Source organism: Lontra canadensis, unplaced genomic scaffold, assembly GCF_010015895.1.
Source record: "Lontra canadensis isolate GAN:19392208 unplaced genomic scaffold, GSC_riverotter_1.0 scaffold317, whole genome shotgun sequence".
Classification (NCBI taxonomy): domain Eukaryota; kingdom Metazoa; phylum Chordata; class Mammalia; order Carnivora; family Mustelidae; genus Lontra; species Lontra canadensis.
Window position 1 is genome coordinate 105,602 of NW_022631311.1, and position 26,495 is coordinate 132,096.

Below are 26,495 nucleotides of genomic sequence, written 5' to 3' on the forward strand. Positions count from 1 at the left end.
CGGCACACCGCGGAGTGCGGGAGAGCCGCTTGGCTGGTGGAGCCGCGGCCGAGGCCAGGATGGCGGCGCCGCTCGCTCCGCGCGGGGGAGCCGGCGTTGCGGGCCAGTGCTGGTTGGTGTTGCTGCCGCCCCTGTTGCTGGCGCTGCTGCTAGCGCGGTCCGCGGAGGCGCTGGTGGAGGGGCTCTACTGCGGCACGCGCGACTGCTATGAAGTGCTGGGCGTGAGCCGCACGGCGGGCAAGGCGGAGATCGCGCGGGCCTATCGCCAGCTGGCCCGGCGCTACCACCCCGACCGCTACCGGCCTGAGCCTGGCGACGAGGGCCCCGGACGGACGCCGCAGAGCGCGGAAGAGGCCTTCCTGCTGGTAGCGACCGCCTACGAGACTCTTAAGGTGAGATCTGGGGACGCGGATTGGCAGCGAGGACTCCTGGCCGGCGGAGCAGGGTTCTCGGTGACCCCGGCTCCGAGCGGGGCCACCGCCACGACCCCTAGGATGTTCGGGATTTCCTACGTGGCCGTGCGAAAGAACCCACGCGCACGGGTCATTGACAAAGATGGGAACCCCCTCGGGTCTTGGAGGACAGCTAGCCCGCTCCTTTTTGTGACAGTTTTTGTTATGCAAAGCTTTGGGTATATTACAGTTTAGTGAAAACACTTTAAAAACTTGCAACTCACACTTGGAAAGCAGGGTGATTATTATTACCAAGATCTATGATAGAATATAGGAAAGGTCTCCAGTATTGAATGACTGTGATGGCGCCAATTTGACATAACTAGATTTCTGGGGATGGTATTAAATGTGACATTTAGGGGCATCTGGGTGGCTCAGTGGGTTGAGCGTCGGACTGTTGGTTTCGGCTCAGGTCATGCCTGATCTCAGGGTCGTGAGATCAGGCTCGCTCTCAGTGGGGAGTCTGTTTGGAATTCTTTCTCTCCCTCTTCCCCTCACCCTGATCTCTCTCTAAATAAATAAATAAAGTCTTTTTAAAAATAAAAATAAACGTGACATTTAGCTTGGGTTTAACGACTTAGAAAAACACTAAGAAGAACAATGAACAAGCACTCAGAAGACCGGATATTTGACTCTTGGCTCCTATACCCCAGTATGACCTTGGATAGTGACTTAATATGTCACAGTAGCTGTTTCTTCGTATATAAAATTAAAGCCATGATATCTCCTCACAAGGGTTCAGTCCTCAATGAGAACTGAATAATTCATGTGAGAAATCCCCTATACAGGAACTGCAAATACATACTTAATGACTTGGGGCTCAAGACTCAGAAGTTCTGTCGGGAAAAATTTTGTGAATATGGGTGTAGTCATTTGACAAAGGTTTTATCGAGTCCTTTGGAGATGGGGAGATTTACCCTGTTCCTGTTTTCTTCTGCTACTGCAAAAATCAAACCATATAAGGAATCACAAAGTATAAATCATATTTGATGGAAGTGTTACTGCTTCAAGGGTCCCATCATGCTAATGTAATAGCAATTGTAGTTGTAAGGTGTTTCTTTCTAGCTTTTTTTTTTTTTTTTGAGGTGAAGTTTTCCATGTTGCTTTGTAATCTGTTTTTAATGACTACTTCTAGTGGGTATACTATAATTTAACCATGGATTATTTGTTCAGAATAGGTTTCCAGAGCTGAAAATACTGAATCAGGGACCTAAAGGCTCTTCATTCATGCTTTCCAGAGCAGTTTATATAATATGCATTCCTATTAATGAGTATGCCAAGTTCACTGTATTCTCCCTAGCATTGGTGACATTTAATTTTCACTGGCAGTTGACTGAAGAATGGGTGGAGACTAGGGAAAGTGCAGACACCAGAGGGTTAGTTGCTTATTATTTAGGGTATAAAGTGATGGAGGAAAGACTTCAGAAAAATGGGAAAGAACTTTTTCATCCAGGGAAACCCAGCATCTAAAGTCCCAATCTTTGTTCTTCTGCAGTGAAGAAAGGTAGTTCTCCAGACAAGCAGCCAGAAGGCTCTGGTGACACATAAAGAAGCCTTGGGAGGATGGAGAACTTCGAGAAGACAGGGCAGCAGAAACTCTGGCAGCTGTTGCCTTCTCTTGGGTTTGGAAATGGGTGGGTTTGGCATGAGAGTGGTGAACATGTTAGTGAGATATGAACCAAGAAAGACAGACAGTAGAGAAATTTTGCTGGGAGGAACCCCAACACTCTATTCTTGCCATTTTCTCGAAGAGACAAATTTGGAGGCTGATTTGATGAATCTGTAATGGTTGCCTCTAAAAGTTTCTTCCCCTAAAGTTTAATACTGATTTGTCAGTGAATAAAAGCTTGATAAAATAATTTGTCCACTTTGGGGCAGTTAAAAACTGGTATGTCTGGAGAAAGTAACATGTTTAATCTTGATCCCAACAAGAGGTTTAAAGTACTACAAATGTCTCTAAGCAGGAAACAAAAATTGGAGTTACACTGATGGAAGAGGGAGTGAGAGAAAATGCTATAGTTTCCTCAGCTCCATTCAGTGTTACTGTCAGAGGAAAGGGATGTTTGGGGATGGTTTGGACCCTTGAAAACCAGACCTGAGTTCCATGAAAGCTATTTTAAAGTTACAGAGATGGACTTCTAAGTGGAACACCTCCAGAAACTTTATTGTTCAGACTTCATTGCAGATGCTCTCTCCTAAAATGAGGAAAAGGACTTTGATTTGCTGTATGTGGAATTTATTAAAAACAAACAAAGTGATCAGATTTTATTTCTGTCATAATGGAAAATTATGAGTAAGCTGCCAAAGAATATAATTTCTGGATAATGTAGAGATCTAATGAACTAGAGTCATCCAGTTTGGATAGCCTCATCCTTCCAAATTATCCCCTTGAGGCAATGAGGATGTAACCACTACTTTACTCAAATTACATCTGTAGGCTAGAATGAGGGCAAGAAGTCCATGTGGCCTTTGCTAAGAGCAGGTCAGATAGAATAGTGGGAGAAGTTGATGAGTTCCAGTGGCTCTGGAATGGAGATACAGAAGCCTATATGGAATTCCACTATCATCTCATGGAGGTAGCAGATGCCTACCTGGGACCGCTTCATTTCTGTTTGCTATTTTTGTTTTATGCTATATCTTTCTCCATAAAGAATAATAGTAAGCCCTGTGAAAGGTGTACTTATCTAAAGAGCCAGCCAAAAAGGAGGGAGGGACTTGGGAAGACTATGTCATCTTTCATAGCCATGTGCAATTATTGCTGGCAGATGGAAGAAGAAGCTGATTTTATGTTTTGTTTTGTAAAGTGCACAAGTAGATTCCATTTCTGGAACAGTGTATCCAACAGAAATTGTTCCTTTTCTTGAACTCTGAAATAATTTAATTGTAAATTCACTGGAGCTGAGAGTCTTTTTTTTCCCTCCCCCCCCATAGTTTTTTTAAAGATTTATTTATTTTAGAGAGAGAGAGCTCACGTGCATGTGCACACAAGAGCGGTGGGGGAGGGCCAGAGGGAGAGGGAGAGAGAGAGAGAGAATCTCAAGCAGACTGCACACTAAGTGAAGAGCCCAATGAGAGGCTCAGGCTTACCACCTTGAGATCACAACAGGAATCAAAGAGTATGAGGCTCAACCGACTGCACCACCCAGGTGCCCCTACCACCATAATTTTTTGATAATCTTTTAATTCTCTTATTAGTTTGTTCAACTCTCTTAATCTTTTTAATGTATGTGATATAAGAAACTATATTATATTTTCATTATAACCTTATAGTGGTATGCATCAAAACTTCTAATAATCAAGGATCTGTGAATGTTGATAATATATATATCACCAAAATGGGAATTTATATTTGTGAAATATAGTGGATTTATGGCTCTGAGGTTTTGTTGGTCAAATACATGCCTCTTTGAGAGAGAGAGAGGGTTTTGTTTTGTTTTGTTTTTGATGATGGTTGTTAAAAAAGTACACTAACATGATTTAAATACAGTTGGTGAGACAAGAAGATACTATCACACTTGATCATTGTTATTTTAACAACACAGATTCTATCTGTGCATAGAGAGATTGAGGAAAACCAGAAAAAGAAGGATGGGTAATAATGGAAGGCAAAGGCACTGGTCAGATGCTTTCATCAAATCATGCTTAGTTTATATTCTCAAGTAACTTAAAATTGCAGTTCTCAGCAGCACTTTAAACCATTATGATCTCACACACTGCTTTATATTTGCTTCATAATATAAGCAAAGTTAAGACAATGAAATAGTATTTAGTGTATTTGACTACTGGGGATTCAGGGAATTCGTGGACTTTGGAAGTTAAGTAAATGGACTCTCACTTGCTGTGTCAACATTAGATCTTTTTATGTGGATATAGCACTTATCACACTGCATTGTAAATACTGAGAAGCCCTCCCCTCTCCACTAAACCATCTCCTTGCCTTTTTGTTTGTATATCCATGGCACCTAGCCCAGTGTCTGGCACATCGGATAATGAATGTTTGTTAAATGAAAGACTGGGATCTGGAGATAGATTCAGTGGATTTCTGACATTTTGACATTGTTATGTGAAGCCTACTTTGGCATTTTTATCCTAAATGTAGTTTTAAAGAGTGGTACAGATAAAGTAGATTGGATGACTATGAATGAAAAATTCCCACATGAGAGAAAAATTGCCTTCTATTTTTAAGGAGAAGTTCTGATTTTTTTTAAGTGAGAACATTGATCCTTTTTGAATATAGATAAGAGCTAGATGAAGTAGATGAATTAAGAATGGCCTGGAAATCAACAAATGATGGAACAGGTGGAAAGAATGTACTTAGAACATGGGAAAATAGACTTTAACAGCATTTTGTAAAATCACAAAAGAACAGAAAAGGTCTTGGCAGTATTACTGGCTTGAAGGTTATCTGATAAGGTAACATAAGTAGTGAGAGCCTTTTACTACTCTACCCTTGTCTTGGCAGGGAAGTCACAGAACCCTTTAGTTTCTTTTTATCAGCATGATTGATGTAGCAGGTCTTTAGCACTTATGAAAAATTTGGCACGGGGGTGGGGGGTGTGTGTGGATTCTGAATGCCCTGCCCTTTTATGTTACTGTTCATTGTTCTTTCCTAGTTTATTCTACTCAATCCTTTCTGTAACTGGTACTGAGGTGGGCGCTTGGGGAGGAAATCACAACAGTGAAGAGGGCACAGTTCTTCCCTTTAAGCTTTTAACATAACAAGAAGACAGATACTTATTGTTCAGTTATTATTTATTTAAGTTATGTAATAAAGATATGTGTAGATTATATTACAGCACTGAGAGGATACAATTATTTCTTCTTTGGGGATTGGAGAAGAATGTACTCTTTCTTCTGGATCTAGAACAGTCATCAAAGGTTGACAGTGAAGGGACATTTCTGGTACAGGGAAAACTTGATCAACAAAAACATGGAGACATGAATGTGCAAGACTATAAGGTGTAGTTTCCTGAGGTATTATATAATAGTGAATGTTTTCTCTACCAATGATCACTTTTATTGTATTTCTCCCAAGGACTCTTTGTTTTGGGGAAAAATAGCTAACTGCACTTCTTAGTATTACTGTTTCTTTTTCAGCATCTATCCAGATTAATCATTCATAATAATTGGGTATTCATAAAAATAATAAACATGTAAATTTCTATTACAGTGTGATGCTGATAAACAGAGAAATTAAGTAAACTTGATGGCAGATGGTTTTCATTTCACATGTTAACTCTGATTGGTCATGACTCCCTGAAACATTTGCAAAGGTTTTGAGTCTTGTCTGAGTTTAGTGGGAAAGATGAGATGTTCGATAGTGATTTCTCCCATGTACTTTATGTGGTACATAAAGTACCACACCTGCTGTTTCTGCTGTGAATCCAAAAGTGCTCTTTATTTTTTACTGATAACATAATTTTAGCTGTTATTCCCTACTTAGGGCAAAGGTTGACTGTATACCAAATATGTTTAATTTTAGTTCTGTGATGACACATGATGTTATCAACATCCAATCAGAGCTTCTGATTAACATAAAAACTACTGAGTTGATATAATTCTGGCCAGAAGCTGAGCACTTGAGATTTTAATTTAGCTTGTGGGGATTTATCATAGATAAAAGAACATTTTGAGATATTCACAGCACAAAAACCTTTACTGCATTTTTCACAGCTATTAGAGGATCTAGTACTTCTAGGTTAGAAGCCTGTCAGGTAAATGGTAGGGAAAATGTTTCAGGAGACTGGAACATAGTTTGGGATCAGGTGATGAACAACCCTTTAATCTGTGTTTAAGAATTTGAACTTTATGTATTGAATAGTGACCAGACGTTTTAAAGTGGAGAAATAACACAGTCTGATGTTTCTTTCAGAAAGAAAATTCTGGTAGCAATATTGAGAATGGGTTTGGGAGGGAAGGCTGGAAGGTTCTTGTCTGAATTCATTTCCACCATTTTCTGAAATCTCAATTCCTCTTTGGTAACTTGAAAACCTCTTAGTTGGTGTATTTCAATTCTTTTCACTTAATTTTGCTTCTTTTAAAGCTACAGTCACACTTACCTTCTTTTTTTTACTGTGGGCCATCTTCACTTCATCTCCTTATCTTTCAGGAAGGTATTGTAGACTGTCATGTACCAGCACACGTAATGGAATTGTTCTTAAGGCGGACAGTGGTGTTCTAAGTGTTAGATTTGAATGCTGCTCTTCATTTCTCTCTCCTGGAACTATCTGTGGCATTTGACATTGTTGGCCATGTAGCTCTTAAAGCTGCTCTCCTTTGAATCCCTCGGTGTTATTCTTTCCTGTTTCTTCTATCTTTCTAGTTGTGTCTTTTCAGTCTTGATAGTCTTCTTTTCTTCTCCCTACACCTTAAACATTGCTTTTCCTTAGAGTTCTGTCCTTTGGGTACTTTTTTCTTTTTGTTTTCCAAGCTCTTCCTGATGAAACTCAATCATATCTGTGACAACTCTAAAATCTGTGTATTCTCTAGGTTCATATTTTCAGTTGTGGTCTTATTTGTGGCACAGCTACCTAAAATTAAACGTTTTGGAAAATCAATCTTGTTATGTTTGTTAAAGCATAACCGGGGAGAGAAGCAGACTCTGCGCTAATCTTACCACCCTGAGATCATGACCTGAGCCAAAACTAAGAGTTGGACACTTAACTGACTGTGCCACCAAGGTATCCCTGTCATGAGAATCTTAAGAGATTACATACATATGCTTTGGGGCACAGAGTAACATGGTCCACACAGTGATTATAATTAGAAAATTTCAGGGCACCTGTGTGGTTCAGTCAGTTGAGCACCTGCCTTTGCCTCAGGTCATGATCCCATGGTCCTGGCATCGAGTCCTGCATCAGGCTTCTTGCTCAGCAGGGAGCCTGCTTCTCCCTCTGCCTGCCACTCCCCCTGCTTATGCTCTCTCTCGCTCTCCCTCTGACAAATAAATAAAATCTTAAAAAAGAAAGAAAGAAACTTCACTGTTAATCCTCAACATGATTGGTTGTTTAACTCCCTTGGTCATTAAGTCTTACTTATTATACTTTTTAATCTCTAAAATCTCTTTCTCCCTCATTCTCCTCTTTACAATATTGTCAGAGTGAACTTTTAAAAAATAAACACACCTACTCAGTGCTATTGTTCTCGTGCTTTAAAACATTTCATTTTTGAATAGCACAGACAACACTCTAGCACTTTAGGATGGCATATGATGTCCTTTCTACAGTTCTTACCCAAATCAGTTTTTTTGGCCACATTTAGTACACCTTTCTTCCTCACTTTCCCTAGTGCTCAAGCTTCAGTGAATTCATGCTATTCATTGATGCTTCTGTACCTTAACACTTGCTGTTACCTTGGTCTGGAACAAGGTTTAACTACATCGTACTTGCTTTTCAGGATCCAGTACTCATTTCTTCTCTGCTGTGGATCCCATTACCAGTTGATCTCAGGCAGGGTTCGTTAGTCCTTTCTTGCTTAGCACATCAAATTGTATTTTTCTTGCTTGTTAGATTCTTCTAGATGGGAAAGTTCTTGAGACCAGGACATTATCTTATCTTTTTATTCTCCCTTGAGTCCAGCACAAGACTTAATGCCCTGCATTATTATTTGCTGAATTGGAAATAACTAAGTTTTCTAAAAGCTCAAGTAACCAAGTGGATGGTGATACTCTACTCTTAACTGAAGCATGGAGGGACAGATTTGGGTTTTGAGCATGTTTACGTTGAGATATTTATGTTACATTTAGGAAATGCTTAGGAGATATTGGAAAATAGGACACAGGAAAAGCAGATCTGAGTGTCGCTAGTAATTAGGTGATACTGCAAATCATGGAAATTGTTGAGGCCACATGTAGATAGAAGAGAAGACCTATGAGAAGATAGTTCCACTAGTGACTAGGGTCAAGGAACAAGAAGAGAAATAGAACTGATGGCAGTTAATTTTCTTCCTCTTTAATAAGATGTAATGGCTTGGAAATAAATTTAGGGAAACATACTATTTTTTTTAAGGATCATTTATATATATGTATTTCTTTAAAAATTAGGTTAATAAATTTTCTTTAAAAGATTTATTATTTATTTATTTATTTATTGTTTTGAGAGAGAGGGAGAGTGAGTCCCAAGCAGACTCCACACTGAGTGTGGAGCCTGATGGGGGACCAATCTCATGATCCTGAGATCATGACCCAAGCCAGAACCAACAGTTGGTTGCTCATCTGACTGTGCCACCCAGTCACCCCAATGGGATTAGCACATATTTTTAAGAATGAACAAAAGAGAGGGAATTAAGATAGTAGAGGAGTAGAGGACCCTAAATTTGGTCCCTCAAACAGCTAGATAGTTATCAAATCATTCTGAATACCTGCAAAATCAATTGGAAATCTGAGAAAAGAAATGCAGTTTTACAGATAGAAAAGCAATCACTTTTTGCAAGGTAGGAGATGGGGAGACTTGAATCTGGGATGATATATTGGAGGCTATGATGAAGGGGAGGGAGCTTGCTTAAGAAGGCTACTGCAAAGCATTATAAGCATGGAACACAAAATCAGAACTTTTAGAAGCCTGCTACAGTGTGGTAGTCCCTGGTTTAAATGTGCCTAGGTGGCAAAACAGGGCAGAATCCCAGGTGGGACAGTTTGGTATTAGGATCTCCGGAGTCACAAGAAGAACAGGGGTGCCTGAGTGTGGCAGGTTTCCCAGGTACAAGAGTGGGGAACATGGCTGAAAACAGCAAGTTTAGGTGCTGGCTTTCTGCTCTGGGTTGCCATAAACCCAGGAACTGCTACACAGTTGTGTAGCAGCTCTCTTAGCTGGTGTCAGGCAAAAGGCAGAAGCATGGTGGGAGGAATAGCATAGGTCTGTGTGACCGGAAACTGTAAAATGTGGAGTTTTGAAACTCAGTGGTGTGCCTGGGATAAAAATGCTTGGTCCCAGGCCGGGTGAATGCAGAGTTCAGACAGAAACCAGGGAGATGAGAGTGATTGACTGCTTTTCTGTGAGAGCTCACTGGTCTGAACTTTTAGCTCCAGGACTAGAGAGCAGAATGCTCCATTTTTTCCCCACCCATCAGTGCTGAAAGCCTTGAGAGAGCAAAATAGTGCCACATAGTGGAACCCAGAGCAGCTTGTGCTGAGCCTGGGCCCCTGGCAAGGGAGGTACATTTCTACCAGGGCAAGGCACTTGAGAATCAGTGCAGCAGGCCTCTCCCCCAGAAGATGAGCAGGAACAAGTGGCTTGCACCAAATTTACTGATCATAGACGACTACAGCTCTTGGGGAAAATAGTATATAGCATTTGTGGTTTTTTTTTTTTATTTTTTTTATTCTTTAGTCTTTCAGTATCCTTTTCTTGTTACTATTTTTTCAATTTCTATTTTTATATATATGTATATATATTTTATTCTTTGTTTCTTTTCTTTGTATTTTATTTTTGTGTGTATATATATGTGTGTGTGTGTGTGTGTATATAAATTTTCTTTCTTATTTCAAGATCTAGTTTCCTTTAACAAGCAGACCAAAACACACCCAGGATCTAGTGTTTTGTTTTATTTTTTTGTTTCTTATTTGTTTTTCTTCTTGTTTTTGTTTTTTCCTGATTTATTTTGTGTTTGCGTTTTTGTTTTTTTTTCTGTTGTTATTGTTGTTCTTATTGTTGTTTTTCTTATTCTTTCTTCTATTCTTTTCTGGACAAAATGATGAGACTGAGAAATTCCCCCCAAAAGAAAGAACAGGAGGTAGTACTCACTGCCAGGGATTAAATCAGTATGAATATAAGTAAGATGTCTGAACTAAAATTTAAAACAACTATTATAACGATACTAGTGGGCTTGAAAAAAGCATAGAAGACACTATAGAATCCCTTACTGTAGAAATAAAAGAACTAAAATCTAGTCAGGCTGAAAATAAAAATGCTATTACTGAGATGCAGTCCCAAATGGAGGCTATAAAAATGAGGATGAAATAGACAGAAGAAAGAGTCAGTGATGTAGATGATAAAATGGTGGAAAATAAGCTGAAAAGAAGAAAGAAAACTACTGGATCTTGAAGGAAGACTTAGAGAACTCAGTGATTGCATAAAGTGAAATAATATCCAAATAATAAGGGTCTCGGAAGATGATGAGCAGGAGAGGGGGGCAGAAGGTTTATTTGAACAAATTATAGCTGAGAACTTCCCTAACCTGGGGAAGGAAACAGGCATTTAAGTCCAGGAGGCACAGAGAACCACCCCCCTCAAAATCAGTAAAAATAGTTCAACACCTCAACATAAAATAGTGAAGTCTGCAAATTTCAAAGATAAAGAGAAAATTCTGAAAGTAGTTTGAGGCAAGCGGCCCTTAATCTGCAAGGGAAGAAACAAGGCTGGCAACAGACCTGTCCACAGAGACCTGGCAGACCAGAAAGAACTGGCATGATATATACTCAATGTGCTAAATGGGAAAAATATGCAGCTAAGAATACTTTATCCAGCAAGAATTCAGATTAGAAGGAGAGCTAATGAATTTCTAGGACAAACAAAAACTAAAGGAATTTGTGACCAGTAAACCAGCCCTGCAAGAGATATTAAAGGGGATCCTTTGAATGAAGAGAGAGCCCAAAAGTAACAAAGATTAGAAAGAAACAGAGACAATGTACAGGAACAGTGACTTTACAGGTAATACAATGGTAGTAAATTCATATCTTTCAATGATGTAAATGGAGTAAATGCTTCAATCAAAAGACATAAGGTATTAAAATGGATTAAAAAATAAGACCCATCAATACACTGTTTATAAGACATTCAATTTAGACCAAAAGACACCTCCAGAGTGAAAGTGAAGGGGTGGAGCACCATTTATCATGCCAGTGAATATCAAAAGAAAGCTGGAGTAGCCATCCTTATATCAGACAAACTAGAGTTTAAACCAAAAACTATACTGAGAGATAAAGAAGGGCACTCTATCTAATAAAAGGGTCTATCCAACAAGAAGATTAACAATTGTACATATTTATGCCCCTAACTTGGGAGTAGCCGAATATATGAACCAATTAATAACAAAATTAAAGAAACTTATTGATGATAATACAATATAATAATAAAATAATAATGTCTGTCATAGCAAAAGATAGATCAGTTAAGCAGATCAACAAGGAAACAAGAGTTTTGAATCATACACTGGACCAGGTGTATTTAACAGATATAGTCATCCTAAAGCAACAGAATATACATTCTTCTTGAGTTCACATGGAACATTTTCCAGAATAGATCACATGCTGGGCCACAAATCAGGTCTCAACCAGTACAAAAACAATCCAGGATTATGCCATGCATATTTTCAGACCACTATGCTTTAAAACTTGAAGTCAGCCACAAGAAAAAATTTGGAAGGACCACAAATACATGGAGGTTAAAGAGCATCCTACTAAATAACGAATGGTGGGTGGGTGGGGAGGGGGCGCCGGCATGGCTTAGTTGGTTAAGCATATGCCTTCGGCTCAGATCATGATGCCAAGGTCCTGAGATTGAGCCCTGTGTCAGGCTCTCTGTAGGGAGCCTGCTTCTCCCTCTCCTCCCCACTCATGTTCTCTCTTACTATCTCTTTCAGTCTCTCAAATAAATAAATAGAATCTTTAAAAGATTTTGCTTTTAAAGATTCTATTTATTTATTTGACAGACATAGGCTGAGAGGCAGGCAGAGAGAGAGAGAGAGGAGGAAGCAGGCTCCCCGCCGAGCAGAGAGCCTGACACGGGGTTCGATCCCAGGACCCTGGGATCATGACCTGAGCCGAAGGCAGAGGCTTTAACCCACTGAGCCACCCAGGTGCCCCAATAAATAGAATCTTTAAAAAAAAAAAAAAAAAGAATGACTGCATAAACCAGGAAATTAAAGAAGAATTTTTTAAAAATGCACGGAAACAAATGAAAGTGAAAACACAACGGTTCAGAACCTTTGGGATGCAGCAAAGGTGGTCCTAAGAGGGAACTATATAGCAACACAGGCCTTTCTTAAGAAACAAGAAAAGTCTCAAATATACAACCTAACATTACACTGAAAGAGCTGGAGAAAGAACAGCAAATAGGGTGCCTGAGTGGTTCAGTCAGTTAAACAACTGACTCTTGATTTCAGCTCAGGTTGTGATCCCAGAGTCCTGGGATTAGGCTATTAGGCTTACCACTCAGCAGGGAGTCTGCTTCTCTCCCTCTACCTCTGCCCCTCCCCCCTCACATGTGTACTCTCTCTCTCTCTAATTAAACAACAACAACAACAAAAACCCCCGAAAAATAGCAAATAAAGCCTAAATCCAACAGAAGAGAAAGAATAAAGATCAGAGCAGAAATCAATGATACAGAAATTCAAAAACCTGTAGAACAAATCAGTGAAACTAGGAGTTGGTTCTTTGAAAGAATTAATAAGATTGATAAACTGCCAGCCAGACTTATCAAGAAAAAGAAAGGAAGGACCCAAGTAAATAAAATCATGAATGAAAGAGGAGAGATCACAACCAACATCAAAGAAATACAGTTTTTAAAAACATATTATAGGACAACTATATGCCAACAAATTTGGTAATCTGGAAGAAGTGGTTCATTCCTAGAAACATATAAACTACCAAAACTGAAACAGGAAGAAATAGAAAATCTGAACAGAACCATAACCACCAAGAAAATTGAAGCAATAATAAAAAACCTCCTAATAAACAAGAGTCCAGGGCCAGACGGCTTCCCAGGGGAATTCTACGAACATATTAAAGAAGAAATAATAACCAGTTCTTCTGAAGCTGTTTAAAAAAACAGAAATGGAAGGAAACTTCCAAACTCTTTCAGTGAGGCTAGTATTACCTTGATCCCCAAACTAGACAAAGACCCCACCAAAAAGGAGAATTACCAATATCTCTGATGAACATGGATGCAAAAATTCTCACCAAGATACTAGCCAGTAGAATTCAACAGTACATTAAAAGGATGATTCATCACGACCAAGTGGGATTTATCCCAGGGCTGCAAGGGTGGCTTAGCATCAACAAACCAATCAATGTGATACACTACATTAATAAAAGAAAGGACAAAAACCATATCCTCTCAGTAGATGCAGAAAAAGCATTTGACAAAGTACAGCATCCTTTCTTGATTAAAACTCTTCACAGTGTAGAGATAAGGGTACATACCTCAATATCATAAAAGCCATCTATGAAAAATATAGCAGATATTGTTCTCAATGGGGGAAAATTGAGGGCTTTTCCCCTAAAGTCAGGAACACAGCAGATATGTCCACCATCACTACTGTTGTCCAACATAGTACTAGAAGTCCTAGCCTCAGCAATCAGACACAAAAAGAAATAGAATGCATCTGAATCAGCAAAGAAGTCAAACTCGCACTTTTCCCAGATGACATAATACTCTGTGTGGAAAACCCAAAGACTCCACCCCAAAATTGCTAGAACTCATACAGGAATTCAGCAAAGTGGCAAATCAGTTGCATTTCTATACACTAACAATGTGACAAAAGAAAGAGAAATCAGGAGTCAGTCTCATTTACAATTGCACCAAAAACTATAAGATAACTAGGAATAAACCTAACCAAAAGGGCAAAGGATCTGTACTCAGAAAACTAGAGAACATTCATGAAAGAAATTGAGGAAGACACAAAGAAATGGAAAAATGTTCCATGCTCATGGATTAGAAGAACAAATATTGTTAAAATGTCTATGCTACCTAGAGCAATCTATACATTCAGTGCAATCCCTATCAAAATACCACCAACTTTTTTCACAGAGCTGGAACAAATAATCCTAAATTTGTATGGAACCAGAAAAGAGTCCGAATAGCCAAAGGAATGTTGAAAAAAGGAAGCCAAAGCTGATAGCATCACATTCCGGACTTCAAGCTATATTACAAAGCTAAAATCATCAAGACAGTGTGGTACTGACACAAAAACAGACAAATAGATCAATGGAACAGAATAGAGAACCCAGAAATGAACCCCCAACTCTATGGTCAACTAATCTTCAGCAAAGCAGGAAAGAATATCCAATGGAAAAAAGTTTCTTCAACAAGTGGTGCTGGGAAAATTGGACAGTCACATGTAAAAGAATGAAACTGGACAATTTTCTTATACCATACAGAAAAATAAACTCCAAAGGGATGAAAGACCTTAATATGAGACAGGAATCCATCAAAATCCTGTCTATTAAAAATTTGGTGTTTTTTGGAGTTTCTGCCCAGCAAGCAGCAACTCTTTGACCTTGGCCATGGCAACTTCTTACTAGACACATCTCCAAAGGCAAGAGAAACAAAAGCAAAAATGAACTATTGGGGTGGGGGATGCCTGGGTGGCTCAGTCGTTAAGTGTCTGCCTTCAGCTCAGGTCATGATCCCAGAGTCCTGGGATCGAGCCCCTGCTTGGCAGGATGCCTGCTTCTCCCTTTCTCACTCCCCCTGCTTGTGTTCCATATCTTGCTGTGTCTCTGTCAAATAAATAAATTAAATCTTAAAAATGAACTACTGGGACTTCATCAAGATAAAAAGCTTTTGCACTACAAAAGAAATAATAAAACTAAAAGGCACCCTATGGAATGGGAGAAGATATTTGCAAATGACTTAGCAGATAAAGGGCTAATATCCAAAATCTGTAAAGACCTTTTTGAACTCAATACCCAAAGAACAAAAAATACAGTCAAGAAATAGGCAGAAGACATGAACAGACATTTCTCCAAAGAACACATACAGATGGCCAATAGACACATGAAAAAATGCTCAACATCACTTGACATCAGGGAAATACAAATCAAAACCACAATGAGGTGTACCACCTCACACCTATCAGAATGGCTAAAATTAACAACTCAAGACGGTGAGGATGTGGAGAAAGGGGAACCCTCTTACACTGCTAGTGGGAATCCAAACTGGTGCAGCCACTCTGGAAAGCAGTATGAGTTTTCTGTGAAGTTAAAAATAGAGATACCATATAACCTAGTGATTGCACTACTAGGTATTTATCCAAGGATACAAACAGTAATTTGAAGGGGCACATGTGCCCCAGTATTTATAGCAGCATTATAAACAATAGCCAAATTATGGAACGAGCCCACATGTCCATCAGCTGATGACTGGATAAAAATGTGGTATATATATATAATCCACTGGAATATTACTCAGCCATCAAAAAGAATGAAACCATGCCATTTGCAACAATGAGGATGGAACTTATTTATTATGTTAAGTAAAATAAATCAGAGAGACAAATACCCATGATTTCACTCATATATGGGATTTAAGAAACAAAGATGAACATAGAGGAAGGGAAAGAAAAAATAAGATAAAAATAGAGAGGGAGGCAAAATATAAGAGACTCTTAAAGATAGGAAACAAACAGGGTTGCTAGAGGAGAGGTGGTTGGGGGTAAGGGGTTACTGGGTGATGGGCATTAAGAAGGGCACTTGATGTAATGTGCACTGGGCATTATATGCAACTGATGAATCACTAAATTCTGCCCTGAAACTAATAATATAGTATGTGCTAACTAAATTGAATTTACAGAATTTTTAAAAATGTACAAAACATTATTACATTTTCGTATATTATTGATTCCTGGCCTTTAACATCCTAAAATGGTTTCTACTATCTGTGTAACTGAAAATTTTTACTGTAAAGGTGGCTGCAATATCAGATTATTGCAATTATGTATCTTGAGATCAAACAGTTCATTATTTCTTTCAAGGGCAAGAACGTAATATATTTTTGCCTCTGGGGAGGGGGGAGAATGATCATTTTCCTAAGAGAAGGAAGGATTCAGTGCTTTCTTTGCTTGTGGGTTTCCTCTTGTTCACTTTTGATCTAGATATTGGTGGTTATGTTCCAGTCCTCCTGCATGTGCCCACAAGGATTGGGAGTGGAGTGGACACCAGCAGAAGCACCATTTTTTCCTGTAGACATTAGAAACAAGGAGCTTTTTGCCCTGCTTGTCAAGGCTCAGGACAGAGAGGAGGAAGAAACAAGTATAAAGGTTTTGGTTTTGGAAAGAAGTTGGAATCTCCTGACCCTGGGACCTTAAGATCCACAAAATTGCTGAAAGAAAAAGTACTACCTTATTGAAAGGTAAGACATTAAACTGTTTTAAGGTTTAAGCCATTTTAGCCACAGTAGCATGTTTTCATAAGCTGTGAAATCAAGCAGTCATTTCCGCTAAGCCAAGGTTTTTGTGAAATAATCACCCATCCAGCCTTCCTGGTGAGATAAAGACCTGTATGGCTCAAGGGATGATTATAGTGAGGGAGAGCCTTTATAAAATTGTACTCATTTTTTAAATGACATTTACTGAATGCCAGGCACTGTGGTAGGCCTTGGATATACAGGGATTAAAGTGTCAGTCACCCTACCTATCTTCCAGAAGTTCTTATTCAAGGAAAAGAAAAAAAAAAACAAAACCAAACTGATGATTACGATGTGATAAGTGCTATAATAAATAGGTGACATGTGTAATATAAGAGTGGTCTAAATCTGAAGCAGTAATGTTTGTGTCTTAAAGGATTAATGGAAGCTCATGAGGCTGGAAGAAAGGGATGGATATTTGAGGTAGAGAGAATTATATGGTTAAAAACATAGGTATGAAAGACTGTGCTGTATTGTAAGAACACACCAAATTGCAGAAATTACCTGATGTTTGCTGTGGGGCAGAAGAGGGGCAAGTGATGAGATGTTGCTAGGTGAGATGGATTAGTTATGGAGGTCTTATTGGATGCTAGGGAATTTTTAGCTACTTAATAAGCCATGGGGCAGCACTCAAGATGAAAAAAATTGTGGGACTACCTGAGTTTTAAGATGGATAGGAGAAAAAATAAGAATAATGGTTTTAAAATAAGTATGTGCCTGTAGCTCTCAGTGGGGTCCCAGTCTCTTGTCTTGTCTTTTTTGCTAATATTCCTCTATCCTTGTGTTCTTACTAGGTTGATTCTAAACTTTGTAGGTTACTGGAGAGTAGGATTTTGATTTAGAACTAACTCTCCCAATTTGTGCCAACCTTGAACACCTTCCAAAGTGTATTATGCATGTCTCAACCCAAAATAATTTTCTTCATTCTGGAGAGAAAGCTGTAAACCCAAGAGTAAAGATGATGGTTAACTAATGCTGTAACAAGGAGTTGGCCAACTCTTCTTGTCTTTAAAAACAAGATCATAAATTTATGGTGACCCCCCTGCCCAACCATGGAAAAGAAAATCATCCTAAGAGAAGTCAGACTTGATCCTGAAATCTTCTGTGGGAATTAGTGAATTTGAGGACTTATTAGGTTGTAGTAGAGAGGCCAGACACAAGGTACAGATTTTGGAGTGGCTGTTTGCTGAAGTATTAGTTGACCATCCTATTTTAGAGGAGCTCGAGACTCAGTAAAGTAAGTCACACATTTAGGGACCAGGGAGAAGATGGTGACCCTAGTGGAAGATCTGGGTGAACTGTTCGAATAGGGATTTCTGCATTCTGTGGATTGTGACCTTCACTAAGATAAGGGAACAAAGAAGGAAGGATATTATTATTGGATCTGTGACATTCACATAGTAGATTTTAATGACATTCAAAGATCTTGCTGTGTACTTTAACCAGAAGGAATACAGTCAGGTTGGGCAAATGGCTCTGTATAGATAAGGATGCTGGAGATCTGTTGGAATCTGATGTCAGTATGGCAGTTGGTTTCAAAATTACATGTAATCTAGTTGGAACAAGGAGAAGAATCGTATTTGAAGAAATACATTTCAAAAGTCATCTGCTAAGATTGGGAAGCTGAATTAAAAGTCACAGATTTTAGGCCAAAAGCAGAACATTTCTATAAAATTAGTCCAAAAAGCAAAAACTGGAGGGAAAAATTGAAAAATTCTTAAAAGATGTCTTGAGGTACTCAAAATGAGATACATCAAGAATTGTAGGCTTTAGGGGCGCCTGGGTGGCTCAGTGGGTTAAAGCCTCTGCCTTCAGCTCAGGTCATGATCCCGGGGTCCTGGGATCGAGCCCCGCATCGGGCTCTCTGCTCAGCAGGAAGCCTGCTTCCCTTCCTCTCTCTCTGCCTGCCTCTCTGCCTAATTGTGATCTCTGTCAAATAAATAAATAAAATCTTAAAAAAAAAAAAAGAGTTGTAGGCTTTAGTCTTCAGAGCTGTCTATGACCTATAAAGTTTCTGTCTGTCCTATAAAGTTTTACCCTCTTTAGGTTAGAAGCTCTAAAGTATGATAATTGCTTATAGAAAGAATAATACATTGACAATTGAGGTGTGTGGCAGTTACCACAGAAAATCTTTTTTGACAGAAAGGAACATTCAAGGAGAAAATGAGAACAGCCTGAGCTCAGCCCTCCTTATATAACAGTTCTCATACTGACCCTCTAAATAGTGCTATGGAATAGAATTTAAATATATTTATATTTAATTCTACTAGATACTAGTTTATCTAGTTTGAAATTCTAGTCAGAGGTAAAAAATATTTTGAATGTACTGAACCTAAGAGAATTGTCATTCAAATTCAGATTTTTTTTTAATTTCTTTAAAATTTTTTTTAAAAATTTAAGATTTTAATTATTTGAGAAAGAGAGAGCATGTACAAGGCAGGGGAGGAGCAAAGGGGCAGAGGGAGAAACAGGCTCCCTGCTGAGCAGGCAGCCTGACACAGGGCTCAATCCTAGGACTCTAGGAGCTTTACTTGAGTCCAGGGCAGACATTTAACTGACTGAGCCCCCCAGGTGCTTCCAGAATTCTTAAAAAAAAAAAAATAAAAAATAAAAAAATATTTATTTATTTATTTATGAGAGAAAGTGCATGTGCACAAGGAAAGGAACAGACGAAGAGGGACAAGCAGACTCCATGCTGAGTGCAAGCCCAAAGTGGGGCTCGGATTTCAGGAGCCTAGATCATGACCTGAGCCAAAACCAAGAGTCAGGTGCTTAACCACTGCACCACCCAAATGCCCCACAAATTCAGAATTCTTAGCAGAAAATATATGATTTTAATGGTACAGAAGAGATTTTGTCATTAACATTGTCATTATTTTAAATCTAAGAAACTGCATGTTGGAGGATTAGGCGGTCCATAATAGACCAAAGAGCCTCTGTCTGTGGTAGGAAAGCACTAGGTGTAGATTTTGAAATGCCTTTAGTTAAGTATTTGCAACTTTATGAATGTTGAATACTTCATCCTAGAAAGACATCCTCTAGGTTAAAAAAGGTTTTTTAAATTTTCATAATGATTTATAGTATACTCCCTTATATAAGAGTAAAGAATTTGTTGTGGTTTTACTCTAACATTTTTTGAACAAAGAAAAAATGGGGGTGCATGGCTGGCTCAGTTGGCTGGCTATAACATGCAACTCTTAATCTCTGGATTGTGAGTTCAAGCCCCACATGGGGATAGAGTTTACTTTACAAAAAAAAAAAAAAAAGACAAAATAGGTTTCCTGTGTGACAAAAAAAAAAAATCAAATCATAACCCAATTTAATTGTTCTTCAGTGTATGTAGCTCAGTAATAGATTGGCATTTATCCCTATTTAAAATTAAAGGTTTTAAGAAGTGTTTTATTTGTGAACACTCAGAGTAGCATTTCAGAATGCTATGATTTTTTTTTTCAATGTGTTTCTATGATTAAGAAGTATGTATATGTTAACTTATTTATGAGCTGGGCTGTGACAATGTTATAATAGTATTATAATATGTGTTATGTATTTGTAATGTGTTTTTGTATAATGTTGCCATTTGATATTCAAAACACTAAAACTAGTAGAGCAGATACTATCTGTTTTACAAATGAGGAAGAGTGAGGCTCAGAGAGGCTAAAAATATCACTTGAAGTCACAGAGTTAAACACTTACTATTATACTGCATCAGGGCTTCTTTGAGATGAGCATAATTCAGTTTTATAGGCACAGACTGGCTTCGTCTGCATTTTATTGTCTTAATCATTGCTTTTAACAGAAAACTTTTTACACAAGGCTAGAAAAGGATTGTGAATATCCGTAGTAGAGACAAACATTTGTTCCTATCAACAATTTTTTTTTTAAGATTTTATTTATTTATTTACTTGACAGATAGAGATCACAAGTAGACAGAGAGGCAGGCAGAGAGAGGAAGAAGCAGGCTCCCTGCCGAGCAGAGAGCCCGACTTGGGGCTCAATCCCAGGACCCTGGGATCATGATCCAAGCCGAAGGCAGAGGCCTTAACCCACTGAGCCACCCAGGTGCCCCCCTATCAACAATTATTGAGAGAAGGTATCAACATGTTCTGAAGTTACAAGAACACAACATCCTTATTACCACCATAACACTGGCTAAAATGGCATGCTTAATAGTTATTAAAATGTTTTTCTTTTTCCAGGAGGACTAACAATACTTAAGAATTTGGAGAGATTACTTTTATTATGGTTATACCTAATATGAAAGTTCTAGAAACCAGTTTATGTGTGCTTTTGAAGAGTGGTAGGGAATTTTTTGATTCTAATAGTTTCACTTTTATTCAGATTAATCGTACATGGTTATAAAATTTTGTTTAACAGATTATAAATTATGGCCATTTTCTGAAATACCCTATGAAATTGGGTATCTTGTTATTTTACAGGATGAAGAAACACGAAAAGATTATGACTACATGCTGGATCACCCAGAAGAGTATTATAGCCATTACTACCACTACTACAGTAGGCGCTTAGCCCCTAAAGTGGATGTTAGAGTTGTGATTTTGGTCAGTGTATGTGCTATTTCAGTGTTTCAGGTGTGTATTGATGGAGGTGTGTGTCTGCATGTGTGTACTTGAGTGCACGTTGCCTAGTGCTGGTTATTAAAAGTGAATTAGAAGTACCTTTTTATAAAATTTTACCTGTACTTGAGGCTACTTTTTTTAGACTAGAAAAATAATCATTTATTCAACCAACTTATTAACATTGGAATCTTTGTCAGTGGCAAATCCAAGAAATTGATGAATAACATCATTATATATTAAGAAAGCCCAACATAAATCTTTTTCTCATTGTTTCCTTTAGAGCATTTCCCTCCTAACCTGATAATATTACTTTTGTAGGACTTTTCAATGATTGCCCATTATATTTGTGAAAAACCTGAATTTCTTAATATGACCTGACAAGTCTTGGCCCCTATCCACCAAATGTCAGGAAGTGCTTGCCATCACTGTAACAACTAAAAATGTACCATGTATTTCCACTGCCTGCTAAGGGCAATTTTGCTTTGGTTGAAACTACTGAAATAGATTAAAATAGTAATCTTTGATGTTTGTTTTAAATGTCGCAAAAATTTAACTTCAGCTTGAAATGAGTTTTTCCTACTGTTAAATTAACCACAGCTATCATGTCTTATTTTAGAGGAAAAGAACATGTCAGGTGACTAGAATGAATCAATTTGCTAGTCTGAAAAATGCTTCTCTAGTTTAATTCCCAGAAATAGGATTCACTTTATATGACAAAAAGAATTACTATTGAATACTAAGGTTGTGCATTTTAAATATATCTGCTTTTGCAGGAATATTTTCCTTTCAAAGGAGAAGCAGGGATAATTTTACCTTTCTGTTTTAGATATAATATCCTGGTAACATTTTTTCCCCCTAGTCCTAATAGAGTGCTACTATAATATTTCAAAATATTATTGGTGTAACTGCAATATTCTTTCACTAAAACAGCAAATGAAATGTGGAAATGTGAAGAATAGGACGTTTCCTGACAATTAATGAAACCCTTTATGTATATTTATCAAATAAGTTATGTGTTTTCCAGACAAATAAGAGTTCAAACATGTTAGAATCCTTTTCTTCGGAATATGATGAGCATTAACTGTATATATTGAGATGGTTTAGGGAACAGATGGCAATAAATATAGTTGCCTTAGTCTATAGCCTGTGATTTTTCATCTTTTAAACAAGTTCCTCACTGGCTAGTTTTGCCATGTAACTCTTCCTCCAGAACGTAGATCACAGTCTCACAGTCTTAAAAACAAAAGAAAGATTTCTTAATGGTGATCTAGGGAAAGCCAAATGGTAGATTTGAAATCACAGATGTGATGTGATTCTATTGATTTATCACCTAATCTTGGGTATCTCCTTTCTGAATTAATGGCTTTTGGCCTAGCTTAGGGCTTACCTGATTTATCTAGCTTCAGGTCCCATGTACATGTGGGCATTATTCAGGTTTATCTTTTACTTAACAGAGAAAGAAGATTGAGGTCCCTATTTTTTTTAAATTAAGTAAGCTCTATGCTGAATGTGGGGCTTAAATTCATGACCCCAAGATCAAGAGTTGTATGTTGTACTGGCAGAGCCAACCAGGCACCCCTTGAGGTCCCTGTTTTTAATCAGAATTGCTTTGGGTAGGGGGGGTGGTGTTCACCAAGGTGCACTTTGATAGTAAAAATGACCTATTTTTCTTTGTTAAATATTTCAGTTTTTCAGCTGGTGGAACAGCTACGACAAGGCAATCAGCTACCTAGCCACAGTGCCCAAATATCGTATCCAAGCTATGGAGATTGCCAAGCAGCAGGGGTTACTCAGAAAAGCCAAAGAGAAGGGCAGAAACAAAAAGTCCAAAGAGGAAATTCGTGACGAGGAGGAGAATATCATAAAAAACATTATAAAAAGTAAAATAGATATAAAGGGAGGCTATCAGAAACCCCAGATATGTGATCTTCTCCTGTTTCAAATTCTCTTAGCACCTTTTCACCTGTGCTCATATATAGTCTGGTATTGTCGGTGGATCTATAATTTTAACATCAAAGGCAAAGAATATGGAGAAGAAGAAAGACTATATATCATACGGAAATCCATGAAGATGTCGAAATCTCAGTTTGATAGTCTAGAAGATCATCAGAAAGAAACTTTCCTTAAACGAGAGCTCTGGATAAAGGAGAATTATGAGGTGAGTAATTATTTGCTGGAGTTTTTGTGTCATCTTACTTATGAAATTAAAATTTGGTGTAGGAGAAGTGATTACAGAAATGCACTCCAGTTTCTGAAATCCAAGATTTAAAATTACGAATAAAGGTCTTATTTTTATTGAAAGTGTGACTATATTTGGTAGTGGACAGTAGGTTTTTAACCTGTAATTTGTCTTAAAAGATGAACTTCCAATATTTTAACTGACTCATGCTAAAAATCTTAATGATGGTCTAATTTGTTATGTTAAACAGCAGTGGGATAATGTATGATTGCAAGCATGTCACAACAACTTTATATTAATTGCTCTAATTAAAATTTGTTCTTTCCCACATTTTCTTTCAGTCATATAAACTTAGCTATAGGGATTAAAAAACAAAGAAAACATGGGAATAAGGGAGGGAGGAGGACATGGAAATGTTGAAATAACTTCATTTCAAAATAGAGCACAGAAGCTTCTGTATAATAACTAACTTATGTATGAAAGGTTACTTTTATTTTCTTAAAAATGCCTCTAAAGTTTGGGCAGTTTAATAAATGTTATTCTATATTTCTATAATTGTCAGCTATACCAGTTACCTTGAGGTGATCAGCTGCTTAGCTGAAGTCTTAAAGGAACTATTTATCTCATCATAATGATATTATTTTAGGTTTTGGGCAGAATTAATTGGCTAATGTATTAAAGATAAGAATAAAGCACAGTGATGGGGCACCTGGCTGGCTCAGTCTGTAGAGCATGTGACTCTTGATCTCAAGGTCATTAGTTTGAGCCTCACATCAGGGTAGAGTTTATTTAAAAAACAAAACAAACTTTAGGGAGGGTATGTGCTACGGTGAGTGCTGTGAATTGTGTAAGACTGATGAATTACAGACCTGTACCCCTGAAACAAATGATACATATGTTAATTTTAAAAAGATATTAAAAAATAAAAAGAATACAGTATAGTAAAATCTTAAGAAATCTGAATATATTTGTGTTTTTAGTTTCATAGACATTCCTTTTTATATGTGGTATCCTAAATAGTTTTTACTGAAAGTAGAGTACCAGTTGGAATTATATTTAAGTAACTTACTATGAATTGCCAGAATGTTTTGGCAAGTAGGTATAGTTAGCCTGCTTGTAATTAATGTAAAAATGGAAGGTAACATACTACTTTGCTCCTAAAGTACTTGAGAAGTTTTCTCTTAAGTAGGGTAAGCAGCCCAGTTCACAAAACTGTATCTTTCATGGAGTACTATCCTGAATTATTATATTATTCTATGAGGTGATCTTAGTCATTACTTCCCAAAATTTGGAAGTCATTTCTTTCTAAAATTTGATGAAACTGGTTATGAAAACTTGTCCATTTAGTTTCATCTGACTTCCACAAAAGTTACAGAAATAAAGATTTTCTTTGTCCTTAACCTGTGTGGCTTGTTAACCCTTTTTGGGAACCTTAATAAAATATTTTGAAAAACCAGTAATTATCTTTGAATTTGGAGACAGTTGTATACATAAGGTCATTTTATTCCTTGGTTAGGATCAACAAATACTGAAAGTCATCAATTAAATTTTCAGAGCACAAGGCGCCTGGGTGGCTCAGTGGGTTAAAGCCTCTGCCTTTGGCTCAGGTCATGAACCTGGGGTCCTGAGATAGAGTCCCACATCGGGCTCTCTGCTCAGCGGGGAGCCTGCTTCCCTTCCTCTCTCTGTGCCTGCCTCTCTGCCTACTTGTGATCTCTGTCAAATAAATGAATAAAATCTTTAAAAAAAATTTTTTTTTCAGAGCACCATATTAAAGAAATAAATTGTGATTCTTTAAGATTGAACATTAGTTGTAGAGAGAAAATGATTAAACTCAGCTGATGTATGATGTCAATGAGGAAAAGAATATATTCTTAGGTTACAGAAATCAGTGACAAAAATTACTAAGCTATCTTTTTTTTTTTTTTTAAATTTAACACCGAGTGTTAAGGTGCTTAACTGCTTAGTATTTTTAGATGCATGGTCTTCAGAAGACAAGCCAGTACATTCATAGGAAATGTTTACCTAAAGTTATATTTGAAAAATGTAAATATGCCATAAGATAATGACAAATGTTTCCCTTTGGGTAGTAAAGTCATTTAGTGTTATTTATATGTACAGGTTTATAAACAAGAACAAGAGGAAGAACTAAAGAAAAAACTGGCAAATGACCCCAGATGGAAGAGATACAGGAGATGGATGAAGAATGAAGGGCCTGGACGGTTAACGTTTGTGGATGATTGAGGATTGCTGGAATGCTACTATGCCAAACCTTAATTGTGATATTTTCATAACTGAATTATTTTAGAAATGTATCAACTGCTCCTCAGCAGTACTTAAAATTCCTCAAATATTTGATTAAACAGAATAATGTAGAAATTTAAATTTTCCCTTAAAACTTTATACCTAAGACATTTATTATGATTGTTCAATTTTTATAATCTATTTGTGGATTTTGTTAAATGATCTGACATGAAGATTTACTTGTTGCCATTTAAAATTTTTATATGTTTAGTTAAAAGATTTGACATGAAAATTTATTAGATACCATTTAAAATTTTCACGTGTTAAGTGTTTATTCTTTACAAGTGTTTCCTTATTCTTTGTTATAGTGCTACATTTTTCTGCTTCCATGGCCTCTAATATTTTCACAAAACATAAAAAATTCTAATTACATTGTGTCTTTAGACACGGACTTCTTTGGCAAAATGATTTCAACTGTCATGTCATCTCATTATAGTCATTCTAGGATTGAAATATGTTCAAAATATCTCTCTAGGAGAGTCTTCTGCCAGAATTTGCTTATACTATTTTTCCCTGTCATAATATTCTTAATAAGACCAGAAACTCTCCAGGAGAGTGAATCAACCTTCATGTCCTTGTAGGATGATCTTGATTACAGTCATTATAGGACTATAACTGTATTCTCGAACATTTTTTCCAGAAGAGACCTTAAAAAGGTCTTTTGTACCACACTATTGCTTTCCCAAACCCCTTCAGTTTAAAAACAAAAAAAAGAAAAAGAGCAGAAATAGTGTACTGAAAAGCTGTTCATGTATTATTAAGTCCTTGAGTCATGAAAAACCCAGTGTACATGAGTGTATTTAAACCAGAAAGAGGAGGTGCATGGTTGTGTGCTATTCTTTCAAACAGTGAAATCTATGTT

At 37.5% G+C, this 26,495-nt stretch overlaps 1 protein-coding gene across 3 annotated transcripts; it reads left to right on the forward strand.

Annotated features, from left to right (window-relative positions):
* On the forward strand, positions 1 to 25,890 carry LOC116862753 (dnaJ homolog subfamily C member 25). 3 transcript variants are annotated; one of them, XM_032850160.1, is made up of 4 exons: positions 1 to 392; positions 21,010 to 21,162; positions 22,838 to 23,308; positions 25,451 to 25,890. In XM_032850160.1, exons 1-4 carry the CDS (start codon positions 60 to 62, stop codon positions 25,571 to 25,573), a joined length of 1,080 nt encoding a protein of 359 aa, XP_032706051.1. In that variant the 5' UTR covers positions 1 to 59; the 3' UTR covers positions 25,574 to 25,890. The 3 variants fall into 3 exon arrangements, with proteins under 3 accessions (XP_032706051.1, XP_032706052.1, XP_032706053.1); XM_032850161.1 differs by having other exon boundaries at positions 21,010 to 21,132; positions 25,451 to 25,686; XM_032850162.1 differs by lacking the exon at positions 21,010 to 21,162 and having other exon boundaries at positions 25,451 to 25,686.
* Positions 25,891 to 26,495: the final 605 nt, after the last annotated feature.